Genomic DNA, 22,919 nt, shown 5'->3' with positions numbered 1-22,919 from the left:
CTTACGAACAGCTCTGTGCCTCGGTTTCTCTGCCTAGAATATGGGGAAAACAATACTTCCCAGGACCGTGGTGTGAGCCTTAGGCCTGGTCTACACTCAAAGATTAGATCGACCCAGCTCTGCCGCTCAGGGCGGTGAAACGTTTTGCTCCCAGTCGCCATGGTTAGGTCGACCTAACCCCCAGTATAACCGCAGCTAGGTTGACAGAAGAATCCTTCCATTGACCTAGCTACTTCCTCTCAGAGAGGTGGATCAACGACAGGAATGGAAACAAACGCCTTGCGTTGCCGCAGGGAGCATACAGCTGTGCCACGGCAGCTTCGACAGAGCCGTAGTTAGCGAATGCTTGCAAAGAGCTCAGAGATCCTCGAATGAGACTATGGCAGTGCCAGGCATTGTCTTGGAATGTCAGTGCTGATGCGAGCCCCACCGCAGCTGGGCACGCCTCCCCCTCCCGCCGCCTGGAAGGGGCAGGATACAGCGATTAGCCGGAGAACAGAAAGCACCATCAAGTTCTTTAATTAAACAAAGGTTGTGCCATTAACATCACTGCTTGATGCAGACGGCTGGCTGGCGCAGCATTGTAACCCAGCAGCGTTCTATCCTGCCCGTCGTTCAAAGGTTTCTTTGCTTCCTCTGGGTCAGCGTCTCCACCTCCTTCATGAACCGCAGGCACAGCTCCTCCTGCCACGGCAGAGCCACGCACTGCACCGCCACGGGCAGCCCCACGCCTCCCCGGATAGCCTGACAGAGAGAGGGAAACAGACTGACGCCCGAAGTCCAGGGGAAGCCGCTGAGGGCGACACAACTTGGGGTTAGATGTTCGGCTGCGTGTGGGCGTTCTCCCTCTGTGCTGCCCCAGCTCTGCGCAGACAGGAGACCTCGCGCGAACTGCCCAATGACCACCAGATCTGTTAAGATCTTGAGCCGTTCGATCAAAACATTTCTACTTATTACACTGTGATCCTGACCTTATCTTTTAGGAGGGGTCAGTGTGTTCCTGTTATCCATGGGGAATGTTTTTATACCATCCTTGATATCGGGATGTTCTGGTACCACTTGATATCGGGATGTGTTTGCATGAGTGCTTTGTGCCTAGCACTACTTAGGAACGTGTATTTCTGCAATATCAGCCCTGTTCTTGCCAGATTCGGTGAAATTGCAGGCAAAGCCTGATGCTTGCTCGCAGCCTGACGTTGGCTAACTTTGCTTTATATCAGCAAAGCTTGCCCACTACTTTAGCTCAGGCCTCATACCAGGCCTCTGATACAAGGCCTTCTCTCTCAGGCGCTCTTCCTACTACACAAGTCTCCTGAGAGCGGTTAGCAACTGACCTTTACGAAGACCTTGTCCCACCAATCGTTATAGTGTCCTCTGTAGGTCTTCAGCTCTTCCTCATCCTCCTTCGTCACCATGGTGACAGGCACAACCCCGGCGGGGAAGTCCAAGTAGTTATACAAAATAGTGTAACTTGCTGCCACTGCGAGAGAGAACAAAGAGGTGTCGCAGTCAGGTTACCAACTGTACCCAGTTCTAACGGAAGAGCCTCCTTCTATTTCAGCTATGACACCAAGAGCAAAGATTTGTCATTGGTGATCGACTCCCTTTGTGAGGGAGGCACGAACATTGTTAGCTTAGAGAAGATTTCACTGCTGGTTCCTCACATGCAGCACGGTAGGAACATTGGACCATAAAAGGCCTGACAGCCTCTCTACGTCTGTCTTCTCTTTTGGAGGGCACTCCATCCAAGAATACCTCTTTTCCAGCAGACATTGCTCAAATGCCTGCCAGCTACCCTTCTCTATTCAGGGGCTTATCCCACGTCCATCACCACGGTATCTGCTCCCAAGTTTATTCCATACACAGACTACGCAACTCTCTGTAAGAGCCACTGTACTGCGAAAACTTCAGGCCGGGGAGGATATTAACAAAACATCAGGGGTAAAATTTTCAAAAGTGTGCAAGCGACTTAAGAGCCTCCATGCCATTTTCAGAAGTGACTTAGGCCCAAATCCTCAAAGGTATTTAGGTGCCTAAGTCCCACTGACTTCAAAAGGAGTTAGGCGCCCAAATATCTTTGAGGATGTAGACCTATGTGGCTAGGTCTCATTGACTTTCAATGGGACTTGGTCTAAGTTATTTTTGAAAATGGGATGTAGGTGCTTTTGAAAATGTTATCGGGCATCCTTTGCTACGTGTCCTGTGGCTGTGGTCTGACTTACAGGTGAACAAGTGTCATCAAAATCAGAGAATTCTGCAAAGAAACCACTGCAGTGAGACAACATTAAACCCTCCGGCATTAATGCTCGGAAACTGGACCAACGTTGAAAGGAATTTTTAACAAGTGCCTCCTGAACTGGTATCAAAACTGGTTGAGTTACCAGCGTAGACAGGACAAAACCGCTCTCGGCGTGGAACGAAGCCTCAGTCACGCTTTCCAAAACAATATTGAAGATGGTTTGGTCCAATCTACATTAGAACTAACCCATTTTCAGCAATGGTTCAACTTCCGAGCATTGGCAGGGCTTTCCAGGGAGAAGAAATCTCTTGGTGCTAGGATATACCCTAATGCAGGGCTTCTGAGCCTGGGGGCTGCGACCACCCTGGTCTTTCCACGTTGCTAAATGTCCTAGCTGGGTCCTAGATAGATCCAAGCTAGAAGGACAGGAGATCCTGAGGTAGGCTAACCTCCAGCCATTTCACAGCAGACTGCGAGGGCTATTAAGCAGAGTAAGAACGGACGAGTCAGAGTTCCTTGAACAACCCAAAGAGTTGAGATGGGCCCGACTCTAGAAGTTCCCAAGGAGTTCTACCTGAGAGCTTCCCAGGAAATCCAATCTGAAACGCAGGGCCCACAACCGGACACAGCATCACATCCAGGTCCAGCTTCCTCCATTCGGCGATGAATTCTCGGCAATACTCCTAAGGAGCAAACACACGCTTGGAGTTCAGCGTCGATAAAATCATAAAAATGATCCTACCAAGAACAGACTTAAAATAATAAACCCGGGGCCAGATCCAAATTCCTGCTGAAGTCAATGAAACAAAAAACCTTTCCCACTGGCTTCAATGGTCTGTGGGTCAGGCTCCAGGTTAGCAGGATCGACAGTGGGGCTCCACCATTAAACAGCTTTTTAAGTGTTCTTGGCGGTGGGAGTTTGCCAGGACATCTCTCCTCCTGACAAGGCTCCCAGCTGTTACGATTTCAGAACAGCGAACAGTTTTCCAGTCTTTTCTCAAAGCCTGTACATAATAAACCACAGTATTTGGCACCTTTCAACCGCCCAACTCAAAGTGCTTTCCAATGGTGGGTAAACACCAACACCCCTGGGAAACTGAGGCACTCAGCAATCAAATGACTTGCCCAAGGTCATGCAGCAAGCCAACGGAAGAGTCAGGACTAGAACCCGGATCCCTTGTCTGCCCTATCCCCTTTCTCCCACTGGTGAATCGATGAAGATAAAACACAACCTATGACTTTTCTCACACAAGACAGTGTTTTAACAGGGCTGGCTGGAAAGCAAGAATTCAGTTTTGGGAAACATTTTGAGGATTCAGAATTTGGTTTCGTTCTGCGTCTCTCTCTCTCTGGCTAATGGATATTATTTAGACAAAGTGGATCAGCTCCAACAGAAGAGACAGAGAGACTCTATATCCTGGTGATAGAACACTCAGGAATTCAAGTCCCTGCTTCAGATCCCAGGTACAGTAGCACCTCAGAGTTACGAACCCCTTGGGAATGGAGGTTGTTCATAACTCTGAACAAAACGTTCCGGTGGTTCTTTCAAAAGTTTACAACTGATATTGACTTAATACAGCTTTGCAACTTTACTAGGCAGAAGAAAAATGCGGCTTTTAACTCTCTTAATTTGAATGAAACAAGCGCGGAAACAGTTTCCTTACCCTGTCAAAACTCTTTTTAAGCTTTCCCATTTTTGTTTTGGTTTTAGTAATTTGCGTTTAACACAGCACTGTACTGTATTTGCTTTGATTTTTTTCGTTTCTGCCGCTGCCTGATTGTGTACTTCCTGTTTCAAATGAGGTGTGTCGGCTGACCGGTCAGTTCGTAACTCTGTGTAAACCTGGATTTCTCACAACCCAGAGGGAGAGTCTCTCTCTCTGGTTTTGACCAGAAAACAGTGTCAAAAAAAGATTCCCGACTAGCTTTAGCTACCAAAACTAAAGTTAGGCTCTTAACTGCCTATTTAGGGTCCTGAATAAAAGTGGCCTGATTTTCAGAGCTGCTGAGAATTTGCAACCCTAGTTAAGTCACTTTTGGAGCTGCAGGTGTTCAGTATCTCTGAAAATTACACCACTGCTATTTAGGAGCCTAAATATGCATTTAGGGTCCCCAGTTTTAGGCACCAGGATTTGAAAGTGTCGGCCAAAACACTCCTCGGGAAAGGAGCAGATCCCAACGCCTTTGTTTAATTTGCCATCACTCTCAGTTAGAAGGCCCGGAGAACAGAGTGTATCCTCTGTATTTGCCAACAGTAAAGCTATGGAGCAGAGACCTGATTAGAATACACAGGAGAGGAGCTCCTGGGAACGCCTTGTTTAAATACACTGGACAGCAGATTACACACTGCAAAACTCACAGAATTATCCAGAGGCAATGTGGTCTAGAGGACAGAATCCAGGTCTCAATCCAGTATTCCAAACTCAGCAACCTGCTAGGTGACCCCAAGTAAGTCATGTCTCTCTGTGCCTCAGTTTCCTCTCTTATTCATTGTCTAGAGAGTAAGCTCTTTGGGATATGAATAGTTTCTTACCATGTAGGTACAGCACCGAGCACAGTGGAATCCTAGGCCTGGTCTACACTAGGAAATTAGGTGGGTAGAACTACATCATTTAGGGGTGTGAAAAATCCACACCCCTGAGCCACACAGTTAAACCGACCTATCCCCCACTGTAGACTGCGCTAGGCCGATGGAGAATTCTCCCGTTAACCTAGCTGCCATGCCTCGGAGAGGTGGAATCCCTACGCCAATGGGAGAACTTCTCGTGTAGTATTTTAAGTGTAGACAAGCCCCTGATGTTGGCTGGGGTCTCTAGGTTCTATCATACCAATGACTTCCAAGCTTTTTATTGTCTTTGAAAGAATTTCTCCTTGTTTAGTGGAGCCGACCTGGAAGGACACCCCCAATTCAATCCTAGCTTCCAAGGAGATATTTCAGAGCTGCCAAAATAAATGAGCTGAGCAAATATATTGGACTCTATCCTGGTTTACCCTACAAATGTTTAGGGCCAGACCCAAGTAACTGGTCGCCTTTCTGCTGATGTCAATGAGCACTGAATCAGGCCTGACAAAAGAGGATTAAAGAGCAGAACCAACTGTTCCGGATGGTGCTTTACCTCAATCTCACAATGAAGTTTCCAGAGTTCTTTCACCGATCTACAGATGTCAGAAAGAAATTTGAAAGAATTAAACTCAATTGCAAGAGACAATTAAAAAGAAGTGGCTTTCGCATCCCACAATCTGCTGTCATAGTGTGCAACTGAGAAAGTGGGGGGAGTGGTTACGACTTGACTGAGGTTGGCTGAAGACATAGGGTGAAATACAGGTCAATGGGAGTTTTGCCATCGACTTCAGTGAGGCCAGAATTTCATCCATTCTATATTACAAGTAAGGATTTCAGTATTGGGCCGTGGCAGGACACAGCCTGTCATGGGGAGGCACCATCAAAAGACAGCTAGCACATTCCGGACGATGGTTCGGTGATACCTGCAAGGTGGATTCTCCATCATTTTAAAATCAAGCTTGGAGGGTTTTCGAAACGTTCTGCTGTACGATTGATTTCGGGGAAGTTCTATGGCCTGTGTTAGACATAGGCTTGGAAAGATTCGATTTTGAATCAGTAAATGTTGGTAAATGATTTCACCGAACACACACAAACTGATGGGGAAAAATAATACTTCCCTAGGTGATATCTGAAATGTACAGATAGGCGAAGCTAGAAAAACGCTGCTTGAGAACTTAAGAGTTTAATTTAAGGCTATTTACTTTGCATATTTTGACATGGGACGTTGACAATGCGGCTGAAGCTTTAACTTTTACATCTCGATGTCTACTCTGATTAAATAAGTATTGTCTGACCCCTCACCCCATAATTTCCGGCAACTATGAAAATTTCAAATCGAGACAAAGAAAAATTCTTTAAAACATCGATATCACCCATCTGGCTTGAATTCTGCCAAGCCTAGTTACAGAGGAGATCAGGCGTATTCCTTCCAGAGGGAATTGTCATTTCAGGGCAGATGTTGGGCGAGATTCTCACCGTGCTCTGGTCCCTTTGCATCATGTAAAAGGGCTGGAGCGGTGTAAAGTGTCCCTAAAAGTCCTGGGTTAGGAGCCAGCCGGGGGCGTGGGGGCAGGAAGGGTGTGTCCGAGGCAGGCCCCCAGTGTGCAGTGCTACAGAGATTCAGGAGCTATGGCCCACAGGGCAGTCTGGGAAGGTTAGAACATAAGAACGGCCATATTGAGTCAGACCAACAGTCCGTCTAGTATCCTGTCCTCTGGCTGTAGCCAATGGCAGGTGCTTCAGAGGGAGCATTTTATTGTTGAGGCATAACATTATGAGGTTAATTTTTAAACTCAAAATGGTAAAAACACAGAAAAATAGAGCAAAGTCCTGATGTATTTGTTCAGACTCAGAATTATTTACCTCTCGTTCATGTTTCTCAGGACGTTTGCTAATCTATGCACCTAGAGGGGAAAAAAGGAGGAAAGAAAACTGACATGGAATACAGGTTGTTTGTTTGTTTAAAGATATGTCTAATGGCTCAGATGACTCTGGCTACAACAAATGTACATTTGGGAAATTAAAGATGAAATGTGCACGTCTAGTGGTTTGAGCAGGGGGCTGGGAGTCAGGACTCCTGGGTTCCATTCCCAACTCTGGGAAATAGTGTAAGATAAAGCTTAGAGGAGGGGACCGGGGGTGAGGACTCCTGAAGTCACTTCTTGCTTGTGTGACCTTGGACGGGTCACCCTCAAAATGGGGATACCACCACTTCATTGCTCTCACCCTTTGTCTGCCATGTCCCTTTAGAGCACTTCTCTTCGGGTCCATCCACGCTCAGGATGGAGGTGTAATTTCCAGCTCACGTTTAAATACATCCTTACTATACGTATGTACCGCACCTAGCGCAATGTGCTCCAGATGTCAGTGTAATACAACTAACCAACCGACAGATCTGTGACCAGGCCCGGGTTTGGACCCAAGTTCTGACAAAGCTGGACTGAGTTTTGCTTTTGTACGGAAATCCCACGCTGCATAAATTGAGCCTGATTTGACTAGGAATAAACAGCACTGGGTGAATAATATTCCTGAATAGTTCAGCCAAGTATCCCCCTCCACGCCCCCAAGTGATAAACAAAGTACCTGGGAGCACACTGGGGCATTATCCAGCCAGCTCTGCAGATGGGTGAATACAATTCGTCCAGTAAGTTACCCGTAATTCCCACCCACCCGTCTATCAACAAATCATTCACCTCCCTGCGCAACCGGCTCCAACAGTGAACATTTCGCTCGGCTCTAGTTCAAGGTCATGGCAAAGTGGGAGACACTGCCATTCCCTGCCCACTTGGAAGAGAGGCAAGCCCCAGACCACATCCCTTCTCTCACTCGTGGTACGGCTACACTGCGGCTGGGGGGTGCACTTCCCCGTCTGGGCAGACGTGTACACACTAGCTTGGATTGGGCTAGTGTTGCTAACAGGCTAGCGATCTCAGGATGTACCTATCCCGAGCTGCCGTCTGAGACGCTGCCACTTTTAGCACCTCTGTGCTGCTGTGTGGACCGGATGGGGCCAGGCTTCTTAAGGTGTGAGAAGGGGGCTCCCATCCAGAGATTGCCAACTGAGCCAAATCACACATGTGGTGATGTGGGCTCCTCTCTGCTGTGGATACAGCTCGGCTGAAACGCCTTTCATGAGGAACTCCAGACTGAACCGGCCATCTGCAGATCATTGCAGGAGGTTTAGGTTGGATATTAGGAAAATCTTTTTCACTAGGAAGGTGGAATGGGCTCCCCATCTAGTCAAGCAAGCTGCAAGCTCTTTGAGGCAGAAATGGGGTCTTCCTATGTCTATGGCAAATGCCCAGGCATACTGTGGACACTGCCGGAATACAGATAAACAGTAATAATCTCCATACAAAGATGAGCGGTGTACTATGGGCCACCTATTTAAATTAGCTGAATAAATATGTACAGCAAGCAGTGGCCCCGAGGTGGCTGCAAAGGAGCAGGTGGGAGTCGCTTGGACGGGCACGGTGCAAAAATCAAAGGAAGTGGTGCTTAAAAAGAGACGCAGTGGACTGGAAACGGCTGATTAAAGACAAAAATGTTTCTACCTTAGGGACTTCGCTGGCCCCCCACGACGGTAGAATCGTCAGTGTATTTATTCTCAGCTAGGAAATGCTCTTATCCCTATTGTAGAGCTGGGGATCTGAGGCCCAGAGAGGCTATGCAACTTGCCCAAGGTCACACAGGGAATTGAACCGCTAAGTCTTACGCCAGCACTCAAACCACTGAACCATTCTAGGCACGATATTTTTTGCAGCTAGAAAGAGGCACATGCAGGGGGTTCCCTTGCCCCTGGGCTGTCAGCTGTCTCCTCCCCCAAACCCTGCTAAACTTCTCAGGGCCAAGTTCTGGCTTAAACCACTCTGGCAGCACAAAGGGGCCTTAAAGCAGCAAATAATTTATGCCGACGTTAGGCCCTTTTTACACTTGTGGAGCGGTGTAAGGGGGGTCTCGGTGCAACTTGAGAATCAGGCCCTCAGTGCTCCCCTTAGTCACCAGCTGTTCAATACATTCTAAGCAGGTTAGCAATAAATGAACCTTACTATTGGTTTGACAATCCAGGACAAGAGGCTTCTTAGCCAGCCTGGTGCTTTACACAACAGAAGTAATTGTTTAATGTTGGGATCTTCTTGCTCCCCTTTGCTGAAAGAGAACAATATAGGCCTTAAGTAGCTCACCTCTCATACCATCAACTCCCCTGCATGGCATGTTAACGCTGAACTCCATGAAATACTCCACTGGGTTCTCCTGAAAGCTGGAATTCTAACATTCCTGAGCAGAGCAGCCAACCTAGGATTCAACTCAAAATTTATGTTCTTAGGCTGCCAACACTCCTGATATCAGCGGGTGTCAGCTACCCTCAATATCCATCAGATCTGCTTTTCTATCTAGCTACTCCCCCGCCCCCTTCCCCATCACTACATTATCTGAGCACCTCACAATCATTAATGGTTTTATCCTCACAATAGCCCTGTGAGACAGGAAAGAATTATCTCTCATTTACAAACAAGAAACTGAGGCATAGAGCGGTTAAGTGACTTGCCCAAGGTCTCACACAGAGTCTGTGGCAAAGCACTGACCCGAGGTCTTCAGAGTCCCCGTCCAGCACCTTAACCAACAGTTTGTCCTTCACCCCTCTTTGTCACTTGGCCTTACCCAACAGACTATCCTTCATTCCCATTTGCATTTTTTAATGAGACCCAGATGCACATTTTTTAATTCCTAGAAATACAGATGCAGATGCACATACAAACAGTTGCTTGAGATGATACTTACAAACGGTCCAAAAAGGTGGCACACCCGTCTGCAAACAATCCTCTTACCGAAATATCAAACATAAAGTATTCAATACGACAGGGTTTGAACGGCACCAGCTAAAAGGGACAAACGACAGTGGGGTATGAGATGCTTTAGTGATGCAATACAGCGAGTGGTACAGAACTGGGATGGGGGCACGGTTAAGGGCTTCTGCATCTGTACATTAGCACAATTCACTCACACCCTGTTCACCAGGGTTCACAAGGAATATCTGATGCTGATGTTCCAGCCCCCAAACCTAAAAAACCCCCGAAGGACAAAGAAAGCTGCTATTCCTGCACTGGGTGGCGGTGAGCCCGGGTCTGCTTAGAGCACTTGAGCACATAGTGATGGAGCAGCTGTGTAAACTTACACCCACAAAGAGTTTGGCCCAATGAAAAGCAGATCTGCGGCCCGCAATTGCACTGCTCACTCTGTATACAGCCCCTGTTCCGAATCATGATGGAAACGGGAGAAACAGACCTGATTTCTTACACTATTATGTCTGCAGTGCTCGAAAGGGATCCCCCAAACAGTGGGGACCCCTAGGAATTTAATAGGGTCCCTAAAGAAATTAAAATCCTACAGAATTGAATAGAGAAAGAGCCTCTCTGTAGGTTTTTTGAACCTTTCTATACAATTCTATTCCAGGGATATAGTTGTCTATTGAATTCTATAGGGTGGTTTTAATGTTGTTATTTTCTATTGCATTCAATAGGCCCCTTTCACAAGGAATTGGAGAATTTTAAACAAGTTACTGAAATGTTGCATTTCTCAATTAAAAAAATAAAAAACCCAAGATGCTCAAGTTATCGGACAACTGACCATTTATTTCTTGCAGTAAGTGTACGCTAATGTCATGGAGGCTGCTTTCGGGATAGCTATATACTGGAGCCCAAGAGAGAAGTCCTGACTCCATTTAAGTCAATGGCAAAATTCCCATGGACTTCACTGGAGGCTTGATGTGAAGTGTTTAGAGCAGGTTTTGTGCAGGGAAGCCCTGATGCATGCTCTTTGGGTGGGACGCGGACCGAGGCATGAAAGAAGTGGGGAAGGCTGATATGTACACTGACAACAGTTAGGCAAGGCCTGTCTTTTAGTTCTGTGTTCGTACAGCGCCTAGCACAATGGGGTCCTGGTCTAAGTTCCCTCTAAGCTGTGCGGCCGCGCAGCAGGCTATCAAGGGCCGCGCAGGCACGCAGCCACAGGGGCCTGGACTGCGGCTAGGGAGAGGCGCCTCTCCCCCGGCCCTGACCCCAGAGAGAACTGGTGGGAGTCCTCTCTTCCTGCCGCAACCCTGGGGCAGCCTGCACCCCAAATCTCTCATCCCTCACGCCCCGCATCCCAACCCTCTGCCCCAGCCCTGAACCCCCTCCCGCACTTTGAACTCCTCGGCCCCACCCCCGCCACACATCACCTCCATATTGGTGCACATAACAAAATTCATTCCGCACACGGATGTAAAAAGGGAGAGGGAACATCGGGCCTGGTCTCCAACTAGGGCTCAGAAATGCTACCGCAATACACACAAGTGTGTGATTGTTATCAGTACCATATGGCCTGCATTCTCCAGCAGCTGCTTGGTCTCCAGAACTGCCCGTCTCATGGAAGGACCTGGCACCGTAAAAGAATCAGTGTCGTAATATCCTACGCGGAGGGGCCGTGAGCTGGAGAACACCTGGAAGAAAGGGTTTTAAGGGAAGGTTGTTGGTGGTGGTGGTAGTAGGGACGAAAGTGAAGCTTCCGCCAAGAACGACAGTCACATCTGAGGCTTTAAAGCCAGGAACATACATCTATTAAATCAATCCCACTGGGCGAGACTTGTAGGTCCCCTTGTGCCAGCTTTCACATCCTCCCTCTGCCCGTATACCGATGGGTACAGATCATAGAAATGTAGGGCTGCAAGGGACCTCGAGATGTCAGCAAGTCCAGCTCCCTGCACCGGGGTGGGACCAAGTAAACCTAGATCATCCCAGACAGTTGTTTGTCCAGCCTGTTCTTAAAAACCTCCAATGACGGGGATTCCACAACCTCCCTTGGAAACTTATTCCAGAGCTTCACTATCCTGAGAGTTAGAAAGTTTATCTTAATATCTAACCTAAATCTCCCTTGCTGCAAATGAAGCCCATTGCTTCTTGGCCTAATTTCAGTGGACATGGAGAACAATTGATCACCGTCCTCTTCATAACAGCCCTTGACCTATTTGAAAACTATTACCAGGTCCGCCCTCAGTCTTCTGTTCTCAAGATTAAACAGGCCCAGTTTTTTTAAACCTTTCCAGGTCAGGTTTTCTAAACCTTTGATCATTTTTGTTGATTTCCTCTGGACTCTCTTCAATGAATTCACATCCTTCCTAAAGAGTGGCGCCCAGAACTGGACGCAGTTCTCCAGCTGAGACCGCAGAAGAGTTTGGTCCTGGTGAGGTCTCAGCACCAAAGGCTTATGCGAAGATGGATATAGTTCATGCACGTTCGGATATGAGTTAAAGTTCATATAACGGATGGTCTTGCAGGTAAAGCCAGAGACCTGCAGAACCTGGATCTCCTCTGACTCGGCCATTGATTGCACTGCATGCCCCAAGCAAGTCACTCCCCTGCTGCATGCCTCAGTTTCCCCACTGGTAAAATGGAGATTATGCTATATTAACCTCAGGAGGGAAGGGAGTTGGGGAGATTTAATTTGTTAAAAGTGCTTTGAGATCCCCCAGCAGAATGCAAGTGACTGTTATTGTTCTATTTTCAAAGGTAAAGGATAATGAGCTGCCCATTAGTGGGATGCTCTTGGAAACTGTCTGGTTCTTTACCTCCTCGTTGAAGGGCACCGGCAGCACGGTGGGGTCCAGGCGGAACATGTCGACACACAGGAGCGCTCTCATGCACAGAGCCAGGCTGTCCACGTCCCTCGCCATTGGCCCTACCCCTACTAGAGCTGGAACAAAAAAAGAGAGAACGTTCATGCAGTCAAACATATGGACCTTGTGGGCATTTTCAGGGGGCATAGCTTACATAGGAATTGCCATACAGAATTAGATTGGGGTCCTCCTAGTCCAGGATCCTGCCTCTGACAGTGGCCAGTACCAGCTGCAGCTGAGGAACGTGCTAGAAATCCTGCAGCAGGTGAAGATGGGATAATCTGTCCCCAGGGAATGTTTCTGCCTGACCCCAACAATCAGAGGTTGACTTGTGCCCTGAAGCATGAGGGTTCATACCCCTGCCAGAACTCTTTCCCACTCCTTCAATTCTTACTATAGCAACTCTGGATGTTCTCATTCGCCGTATAAATGTAGAAGTCATCCAGGTATCTCTGATACTTATTTAATTTCTAATCAAAAAAATTGCCAAACTGTGTTGAGTTTTGTTGTTGGGTTTCTTTTACGGCTTAACAAGAACCCCCACAGCTCTATCACAAGTGGCGACGGCCTGCGCTGGAAAAGAGGCAGGGAACTCTGAAGAATTCCAGGAAGAGTTGGTCCAAGCTCCGGCCTGCTGCCAAATCTCTTGCTATGCCTCCGCACTCCAGTGAGAGGCGCAACACTCCACAGTTCAGACCTGGAACAGGACATGTAAACTGGTGCCTAATACGACAGCTAAGGGATTTTGGAAAGGGAAGCGCCAGCAATCTCAGGAAACCTTCAGATGTTTTTATGGCTGGCCCTTGTGACTAGATTAGGAATCGGGATCTGTCCTTCAGTAAGAATGGACACCAGATAGACCAGGCTGTGGCTGAAAACTCAGGGTTTTCATTTGGCCTTTACCAGAACAACCCATGAAAAAAGAACAGCAAAGCACCCTTTATCCAGAATCATGGGTCAGGTGCTCCCTTCAGCACCAAAGGGCAGAATGCAAAATAGAAGAGTCCAAGCAGAAGTACATCTTCACCAGCCACTTGTCCTGCATGCAAGATGCTCTATCTAGGCATTTATCAATCCCGCATAATCATACTATCCCAGGGTCTACAGCTTTCTGTTACCTTCCACACCCCACCTCCCATGCAAGATCAGCAGATTATGTGCATCTGGCTGCGTTAACGGGCAGGCCATCAAGTTCACGTGTCTAGCAAGCCCAACCTCTTGACCTGAATACAACCCGCCAGCTCATCTCCAGAGAACATCTCAGGGTGGTGTTCTCTCACTCTGGCTAGGTTCTTCTCTTGAGCCCCTAAAGGGACACTACATCACTTTGCAGATCCCCAACCATGTGGATCTCGTTTAAGAGGAGCCAAAACCCAAGAAAGAAAGATTCCCCAATAATCAAAAGATAAAATCCTACCTGATTTCTGCCCAGGAATACTGGAGACCACTCCTTTCTTGCTGTGGGGAGAATATAAAGACAGACAACAGAGAAGATTTGTTTTAAGATCGTGGGTGATATTAAGCAACGTGGAGAACCAGCAGAGATTCTCAGCCATCTTCCTGTGAATTGCTCTTCCTTGATATGAGCTGGACCCCAACAGCACTTGAAAACAACTAGGAGTTCCTGAGATAAAAGGAATCGGGTCTATTCTGGAAGGATCTGCTTGCTTTCTTCCCACTTCCACTTGGTCGTGAATGCTGAAGCCAAGCTTATGGAAGATTCCATTTGCTCACTACCACGGTCATGACCTTCCAAAGCATTCACACTTTGGGCTGAAGCTTCGCGGAGTTAAGTCTCTGCCCAAAGGAGAATTTGCATGTGGACAAACCCAGACACAGAAAACCTGGGTTCTAGTTCTGCCACTGGTCTGCTGGGCGACCTGGGGCAAGTCACTCTGTGCCTCAGTTTCCCCATCTCTAAAATGGGGATAACGATACTGCGCTTCAGGAAAGTGCTTGGAATCTACTGATGAAAGAGAGTTAGGTAGTGTTAATTAGGTAGCCCTCTCCCACTAAAATGAGAGAGGAGTACCTAATGCCCTTCAGTGCCTTTGGACTCCCAGCCTCTCTCTCTTTACGGGAGGGCTACCCGTGGCGGGGAAGGGACTGCGCTGTAAGAGTGCTTCTCATGGGTTTTGCTTTTGCGATGAAAGGAGGCGTTTGCGGAGTTGTGAAAAACTTGTCTGTCAAATGCCAACATAGAATCGTAGCAATGTCGGGGTGGAAGGGAACTCGAGAGGCCACCCAGCCCACCCCACTGCACCAAGGAAGGACTAAGTAACACAGCCCAACCCTGACAGGTGTTCGTCCAACCTGCTCTTAAAAACCGCCACTGATGGGGATTCCACAACCTCCCTTGGTAGCTTGTTCCGGAGCTTGTCATTAGAAAGTTTTTCCTCATATCTAACCTAAAGCTTCCTTGCTGCAGATGAAACCTTCTTGTCCTGCCTTCAGTGGACATGGAGAAGAAGTGATCACCATCCTCATTATAACAGCCCTTAACGTATTTAAAGACTGTTATCATGACCCCCGCACAGTCATCTCGTCTCAAGACTAAACATGTCCCATTTTTGTAACCTTTCCACGCAGGTCAGGTTTCTAAACCTTTTCTCAGATTTGCATGATCATTGCGCATGGTTGAAGAGGTGCCCACTCAACATGCTGGCACGGTGAAGTTGTTAAACGGGGTCATATACTTTAGACACAAGGGCAACATCCCGGTCCCACTGAAGTCAATGGCAAAACACCCACTGACGTCAGTGGGTCAGGATTTCCACCCCTGGAACGGTTTTCATTGAAGGATGAGTTACTACGAGGCACCAAGACCCAGCGATACACAGTACCTCAGTCTGCCCCCAGTGGCTTTCAGCGAACAAATCCCACAGAAGGCAGCTGGAATACGGAGGCTTCCTCCTACGTCCGTCCCAATGCCCAGGATGGATCCGCCGCTGCTAATCAGCGCCCCTTCTCCTCCGGAGGAGCCGCCAGGCGTTTTGGTGTGGTCCAGAGGGTTCACTGTCTGGCCAAAGATTAAATTACTGCAGTCGTAGCTAAAGGGGATCAGAAGAGAAAGGACATCGGGTACACACAAGGCTCACTTAAAACCTGATCCAACGTCCATTGAAGTCAATGGCAGTCTTTCCATCAACTTCAATGGGCTTTGCATCAGGCCTTATAGTGTAATGTGTAATCATTTGTTACAGTAGATTTCCCTCCCCCTCCTCCTTAGCTAAATACACTGTAATTAACATGATCTTTTCTAGTTAAGTTTATAAATAAGTGGAGGGGGGGGAGAGGGGAAATAATATTACATTTTTTAAAAGCCCACTTATTTGTAGAAATTTAAATTAATTCTATTTTGAACCACTCTAAAACTGGCGGAAAACGTAGGGGGAAACTGGGAGAGGGAATCATTAGATTTTGCCCCCCTACACCATTTTTCATTCAAATTAGAAACGCTGTCAATGTTTTTTCATTGACATTTCAACCAACTCTAGTGACGTATAAACACGCTACGGCAACGAAAATGGGTCAGATCCAATAAAGGGATTCCAGTTACCTTAACAGGGACTGGGGAACGTTGGTCTTCACAAATGGAAGCGCCCCCTGTCTCTTTAACACTTGCACCAGCACGCAGTCCTCAGCAGCTGGCTGATTGAGACGCTTCGCAAACCCCAGGGTGGAATCGTGGCCCTGAGGAAAAAAAAAAAATCGAAGGAAAAGAGACGGTAGATTCAAACTTCCAAATGGAGGATTGCAATTTTCTCAGGATTAAGCAGCAGTGTTTGGCACAGTTTACTTTATGAAGCTACGTGTGTGTGTGTATGTCTGCATGAATAACAGTGTGCGTATTCATGTGTACACACACACACACACACACACACACACACACACACACTTACTTTAGAAGAACATTTCAAACTGGCTTGGGGAGACCCATGGCCATGCAGAATGATGCCTGACTGAAGCCCCCAAACAAAAGCAAAGGGGGGGGGAGGGGTTAACAGGAGAGTATCAGGTCACAAGGAGCGATGCTAGCATCAGCTCATAGCTAAACCTGGAAGGATTAGATTTTTAAACTGGTAAATTTCAGTCATGTTGATTTCACTGTACACACACAAAACTAGGAAAAAATATTTCCAACAATAATTGAAATGTATAGATAGGCAAAGTAAAAACAAAAAAAACAAAAGCAACGCGGTTTGAGAACGTAAGAGTTTGATTTAAGGATATTTGCTTTGTATATTTTGACATGTGATGTTGACAATTTGTGTTTTAAGGCTTATAAAGCTTTAACATTTTGAATCTCAACAGCTGCTATCATTAATGACTGTCTGAACCCCACATTGTCTGATCCCCCCATAATTTCCTGCAACTATGAAAATTGTATTTGATAAAAATTAAAAAAATGCTTTAAAAAAAAAATCAACAAACACTGATATTATCCATCAAAATGATAAAAAAAACCACCTGAATTCTGACAAACCTACTCACAGCTAAATACATTCCTAATATTGTTTTCCCATGTAAGCAATTCACAGGGCACTGACACTGATCAGAGCCTAGACACTACCCCCATAATAGCTTTTCTTTGTAGTCATCTTGAATTCTGAGGAATTCTGAGCATCCCCTTTGTTTCGCTGTGAATTGTTTGGAAAGGCTTGAGACTTCGGTCCCAACCACATATTAATAAATAAAATAAAATAATTAATGGAGATATCCCACCTCCTCGAACTGGAAGGGACCTTGAAAGGTCATTGAGTCCAGCCCCCTGCCTTCACTAACAGGACCAAGTACTGATTTTGCCCCAGATCCTTAAGTGGCCCCTTCAAGGATTGAACTCACAACCCTGGGTTTAGTATGCCAATGCTCAAACCACTGAGCTATCCCTCCCCCCAAAAAATACATTTTGTGGCACATGGATATACAAGTATTAAGCTGATCACAGAATATCAGGGTTGGAAGGGACCTGAGGAGGTCATCTAGTCCAACCCCCTCCTCAAAGCAGGACCAATCCCCAGACAGATTTTTGCCCCAGATCCCTAGATGGTCCCCTGCAAGACTGAACTCACAACCTAGGGTTTAGCAAACCAATGCTTCTGAGTGCACTGAGCAAGACTCTCTTTTCAGACCTCCAAGCACAAAATCACACACAGTTTGATTAGCAGCAAGCCTTGGAAATACATCACGTGCGTTCCTCACCTTGTCCATGTAGGTATAGAAGACCCAGTCTGGAGAAAGAGAACCATCCCGGAGTTTCTCGGAGAGCTCCACCAAGGAGAGAGAGAGGATGGAGTCCGCATCTACATCAGGATTCTGAGGGAGGAATTACACATGGAATCCGTACACGTCTATACTTGTGAAGAGCTGGGGAATGTTACTGAGCTCTCAAACAGCTGCTGCAATCTGCCCCAGAGATGGATCTATTTTGGCAGCAGGTGAGGCAATCCCTGTGTATAACCTGTGTTGAATAAACCGCCCCCGGATCCTTAAAAGTGCATAGTTAAGGCTGCAGAACAGCGATGACTCTCTGGTTGTCATACGCTCATAACCTTACAAAACCAGCCGCCTCTGGGCTGACTTTCCCCATGCTTGCTGTCTGCCTAAAGGACTTTTTAAAAGTTCAAACAAAGTCATTTCTTCTGGTTTTTGGATGATGGAAGGGGCAAAACCAGCACCATTTCCTGCCCTGTATTAAAAAAATAATAATTCTAAAACCACTTTTTTTTTAAGTCTTGCTACAGCGAAAAAGGACCAAACAGTGAATCTTGACACTGAGAGAGACCTCAGTTCTGCCATTTGGTGTCGGGGGACGCCATGTGGTGTAAGGGTCAAACAGCAGGATTGGGGCCATGCTCCTTGGATTGGGCAGAACAAGTGTAAAAAACAGAAAAGTAACAGCTGACTCAAAGGTCACTTCTGGGGTAGCTCTGGGGAGGTCAGAGAGCTAAACGGCCCCCAGGCCTCTCTCAAAGACCATGAGAAACTCTCAGGCACGATGGAAAAAAGCAAATAAAAACAGAAGTGCCCTTAGGCCCTTTCATCTCAACAGACCTGCTTTTATTTTAGTCCAGACCTTCCCGCTTTCCCCAGCCCCTCCTTTAACTTTCCAGCCTCCTCCAGAAACGAACTCGGGGCTCAATCCTGCAGGCAGTTGAGCGCCTCTGACCCTGACCCAGCCAAGCACTTCAAACATGTCCTCGCAACCTCAACGTTCACTAGTCTCAGCTGAAGCCACTAGTTTAATAACATGCCTGAGTGCAAAGCTGGACTAGGGACAAAGTACAATACTCAGCAGCCTGCAGGATGGAGCATTTGGCTCCAACACTGACGCCTGTAGGTTAGTTTACAAACATACACAAGAGTGGTTATGGGAGCAGGGTACGAGGTATCTCTGGAACTCGTCCACGCTTCCCTTCTCTAGGTTCAGAGATTCCCCGGTGGCACAAGTTACAGAGTAGAACCTTGTTCATCTCCCAGTGAGAACTGGCTTTGAAGCAACCCCCCCGGAGCTGAACACACCAGAACTGCATTTGGGTCCATGTGCAATGAAACCCCCTATTTTCCCTTGCCATATATCACTAGCACTGAAATCTGAATTGATCCAAATCTCATTTCTCTAAATACATGCTGCAGCCCGAATATTATCCAGGTAAATAAGGACTGGGAATGGCTGAGCCATTACAAACATTGAATCTATCTCCCCTTGTAAGTATTCTCACACTTGCTTCTTATCAAACTGTCTGTACTGAGCTATCTTGATTATCACTTCAAAAGTTTTTTTCTCTTACTTAATTGGCCTCTCAGAGTTGGTAAGACAACTCCCACCTGTCCATGCTCTCTGTATGTGTGTATATAGATCTCCTCAATATATGTTCCATTCTATATGCATCCGAAGAAGTGGGTTGTAGCCCACGAAAGCTTATGCTCTAATAAATTTGTTAGTCTCTAAGGTGCCACAAGTACTCCTGTTTTTTTTGAGGATACAGACTAGCACGGCTGCTACCCTGAAACCTGTCATTATCCAGGTAATAAGGAGACGTAACTCTTACACAGCACTCTTCATCAGTAGAGCTCAGAGAGCTTTACAAAGGAAGGTAGAATATTTATCGCCATTTTACAGATGGGGAAACTGAGGCACACAGGCACAGCAACTCGTCCACGGTCCTCCAGCAGGATAGGTCTCTTGACTCCCCACCCATAGCTCTATCTAGTAGACCACACTGCCTTCCTAAACAGCAGGGGCCTACTACACCTGATGAACTATATGCCTTTATTTCTGACTCTATTCATCTTGGTGAAATATACTAGTGAGACTCTAGCACTGGTGCTTTCACATCACAGAGTTAAAGTGGGCAGAGGTGATGCAAGATGTGGCTACAATTGGGATGCAACCTTTGAGACTTCAGGCATTTAAAAGAACCTGAAGAAATCTGCTCTCTCCAGTTTTATGCTACCACGTGATGCAACAGATTACTCTGTGCATGCGGGTTGCTCACCAACCAAACTAATCACTGATTAGCCTTGTGATTAAACTATGGCCAGCGCGGGCAAACAAACAGGGACTGGACAGAGGAGCCAAATTCCAGGACATTTTGCCTGCAAGGTGATCCAGCCTCTCCTTTCTTGCTTTGCGTCTTGCTGGCGCAGGGGGAATTGAAACACACATTGGCCACAGCTCATTATGAACAAAGCACATTATGAACAAAGATACAATGCTGGAAAGCCAGAGAGTTGGCAGTTAATGTTCAATTCACTCTTAGTGCATTGCCCATACCCCCTCCACCCCCCGCATCTGGAAAAGTCCCATAGAACTCAGCAGAGAATTCGTTCCCCTGCTGTAGAGTTCTCTATGGAACAAGTTCCACAGGGGCTTGGGATCATCTCCACTAAACCCTATTAGGGGGTGGGCAAACCACATGCCGCTCTTTCACATTTAAAGTGCAGCTGACAGAGCCCCCCCTCCCCAATTCTCCACGTACCAGACTGGAGCAGGGGGGGACTCGGAACTTCAGCCCCAGGGGAGGCACCTACCAGGGCCTGGGGCTTGATCAGGAACAGGGCTGAAGCCCCAAGCCCCAGCGGGCGCCCTCCCCACAGGGCTGACGCCCCCCGGCGCGCCCAGCTCTGGAACTTCTGAAGATTATCGTGTGCGGCTCAAAGGGTCTCTAACTTTGCCCTATTGCCTTGCGACAGAGCCCTGGGGGGGGTCTCTCTTTCGGACAGTCGCTACCGCCCGGCGGCAGCTAAGCACCGCGATCTCTGAATGTCCGCCGGCCACACCCAGCACGCAACAGGCACCGGGGCATCTCCGGCGCGGAGTCAAGCCTGGCACTCAGCCCGGAGCAGCAGCAGCACCGGGGCGCCCACCTGCTCCCGAAACTGCGCGGCGGCCTTTTCCATCCGCCCCAGCGCCAGCTGCCGCCGCCGGCCAGCCTCGGCCAGCTCCCGGCGGAGCCCGCTCCTCCCCCGCCAGCGCAGCAGCAGGGCGGCCGCGGCCGCGCCGCACAGCAGGGCGGAGATCGCCGAGGCGCCGGCTCCCATCGCGGCGGGCGGACGGGCGGGCGAGCGGCTCCGGAGCGCCAGGCGCAGCTCCGACACGTCAGGCATCGCCCAGCCCCGCGTGTGAACGCCCCGGCTGGAAAGCCCGGCCTGGATTCCCGACCGGTCGGTGCTGGGATGTCCCCGGGGCAGACAGCGAGACGGGCTGTAACTGCTTGGCCTGAAAAACGTGTCACTTCAGCGGTGGGCAGGAAAGCAGTACAAATAGCCAGGCGTCCTTGTGGCACCTTAGGGACTAACAAATGTATCTGGGCAGAAGCTTTCGTGGGCTAGACTCCACTTAGAATCATAGACTATCAGGGGTGGAAGGGACCTCAGGAGATAATAAATAAAGGGAGATATCCTATCTGCTAGAGCTGGAAAGGACCTTGAAAGGTCATTGAGTCCAGCCCCCTGCTTTCACTAGCAGGACCAAGTACTGATTTTTGCCCCATATCCTTAAGTGGCCCCTCAAGGATTGAATTCATAACCCTGGGTTTAGCAGGCCAATGCTCAAACCACTGAGCTATCCCTCCCCATCTAGTCCAACCCCCTGCTCAAAGCAGAACCAATCCCCAACTAAATCATCCCAGCCAGGGCTTTGTCAAGCCTGACCTTAACCCTGTCCCTCCCAAAAAGATGAGATGTATGAAGTGAAAAATACAGGAGCAGGTAGAAATACATGAAAGGATGGGAGTTGCTTTACCAAGTGTTAGGTCAGTCTAATGAGATAAATCAATTAACAGCAGGATACCAAGGGAGGAGAAATAACTTTTGACGTGGTAAAAGAGTGGCCCATGACAGACAGTTGACAAGAAGGTGTGAGTAACAGTAGGGAGAAATGAGTATTGGGGAAATTAAGTTAAGGTTTGTAATTACCCATCCACTCCCAGGCTTTATTCAGGCCTAATCTAATGGAATCTAGTTTGCAAATTAATTCCAGTTCGGCAGCTTCACATTGGAGGCTGTTTTTCAAGTTTTTTGTTGTTGAAGAATTGCCACATTGAGGTCTGTTATTGGGTCACGCGGGAGATTGACGTGTTCTCTGACTGGTTTTTGAATGTTATGATTCCTGATGTCTGATTTGTGTAGATTTATTCTTTTGCGTCGAGACTGTCCGGTTTGGCCAATGTACATGGCAGAGGGGCATTGCTGGCACATGATGGCATATATCAAGTGTATGTGTGTGTGTGTGTGTGTGTGTCCTTGTGCAATGCAGCTCCCGAGGGAAGGATGGGGTGTTTCCTCTGACAACTACCTCTGGCCTCTCTGGAGCTGAGCAAAACGCTACTGACAAGCACAGGTTGCACCAAGCGCCTGGAATTTCCAGGGAGTCCCACACTTTGATCCCCCTCAAAATGATCTTAAATTGGAAAGATGTAGGGATTTCCCTACACCCCCTTGAATTTCCCCAACCCCCCCCAGTTTTGTGAACTAGTTATGTGTAGTGTTGCCAATTTAATGCTTGAATTTTGAATTGAAACATTAATACACATTTTAAAAGCATATAAAGTGTATGATAATATACATGTATCTGAAAAGGTATAACAGATTTGAAAAGTATGAACATAGACTAGCTTCCTTATACAGCTGTTCTTTTTGATGACATTCATAGTGCATTCATTTCAGTGACGTTGGCCAACCTAAGAATTTCAAATGATGATTTGTAAGCAAAATCTAAATGAGCTCTCCCTGACAGCTAGTGATGGGCTGGGGAAGGCTTCAGGACCAGATTGTATTTCCATTCACACCTAATCTACCTATCAGGGGGTAGCCGTGTTAGTCTGTATCTACAAAAACAACAAGGAGTCTGGTGGCACCTTAAAGACTAACAGATTTATTTGGGCATAAGCTTTCGTGAGTAAAAACCTCACTTCTTCGGATGCATCCGAAGAAGTGAGGTTTTTACTCACGAAAGCTTA

General features: G+C 47.5%; 1 protein-coding gene across 1 annotated transcript; it reads right to left on the bottom strand.

Annotated features, from left to right (window-relative positions):
* Positions 1 to 503: 503 nt before the first annotated feature.
* On the bottom strand, positions 504 to 21,035 carry LOC117882122 (fatty-acid amide hydrolase 1-like). The gene is made up of 14 exons (XM_034780107.1): positions 20,827 to 21,035; positions 17,641 to 17,772; positions 16,016 to 16,149; positions 15,300 to 15,506; positions 13,874 to 13,914; positions 12,409 to 12,533; positions 11,158 to 11,283; positions 9,585 to 9,682; positions 8,852 to 8,951; positions 6,666 to 6,706; positions 5,356 to 5,395; positions 2,814 to 2,922; positions 1,335 to 1,480; positions 504 to 744 (listed from the first exon to the last, which is right to left on the bottom strand). Exons 1-14 carry the CDS (start codon positions 20,998 to 21,000, stop codon positions 616 to 618), a joined length of 1,602 nt encoding a protein of 533 aa, XP_034635998.1. The 5' UTR covers positions 21,001 to 21,035; the 3' UTR covers positions 504 to 615.
* Between the last annotated feature and the right edge of the window lie 1,884 nt (positions 21,036 to 22,919).

This window comes from Trachemys scripta, chromosome 8 (assembly GCF_013100865.1).
Source record: "Trachemys scripta elegans isolate TJP31775 chromosome 8, CAS_Tse_1.0, whole genome shotgun sequence".
NCBI classification, from domain to species: Eukaryota; Metazoa; Chordata; order Testudines; family Emydidae; genus Trachemys; species Trachemys scripta.
This window is presented reverse-complemented; position numbering and strand designations above follow the sequence as displayed.

Bases quoted from the DNA above. Each gene is read 5' to 3' on its own strand.
- LOC117882122 (XM_034780107.1), bottom strand. From the start codon at position 21,000: ATGGGAGCCGGCGCCTCGGCGATCTCCGCCCTGCTGTGCGGCGCGGCC. The intron at 8,952-9,584 runs GTAAGTATCATC...GTTCTCTTTCAG, and splicing joins GCCACCTTTTTGGACCGTTT to CAAAGGGGAGCAAGAAGATC. The intron at 745-1,334 runs GTCAGTTGCTAA...TCTCTCTGTCAG, and splicing joins GGGACAAGGTCTTCGTAAAG to GCTATCCGGGGAGGCGTGGG.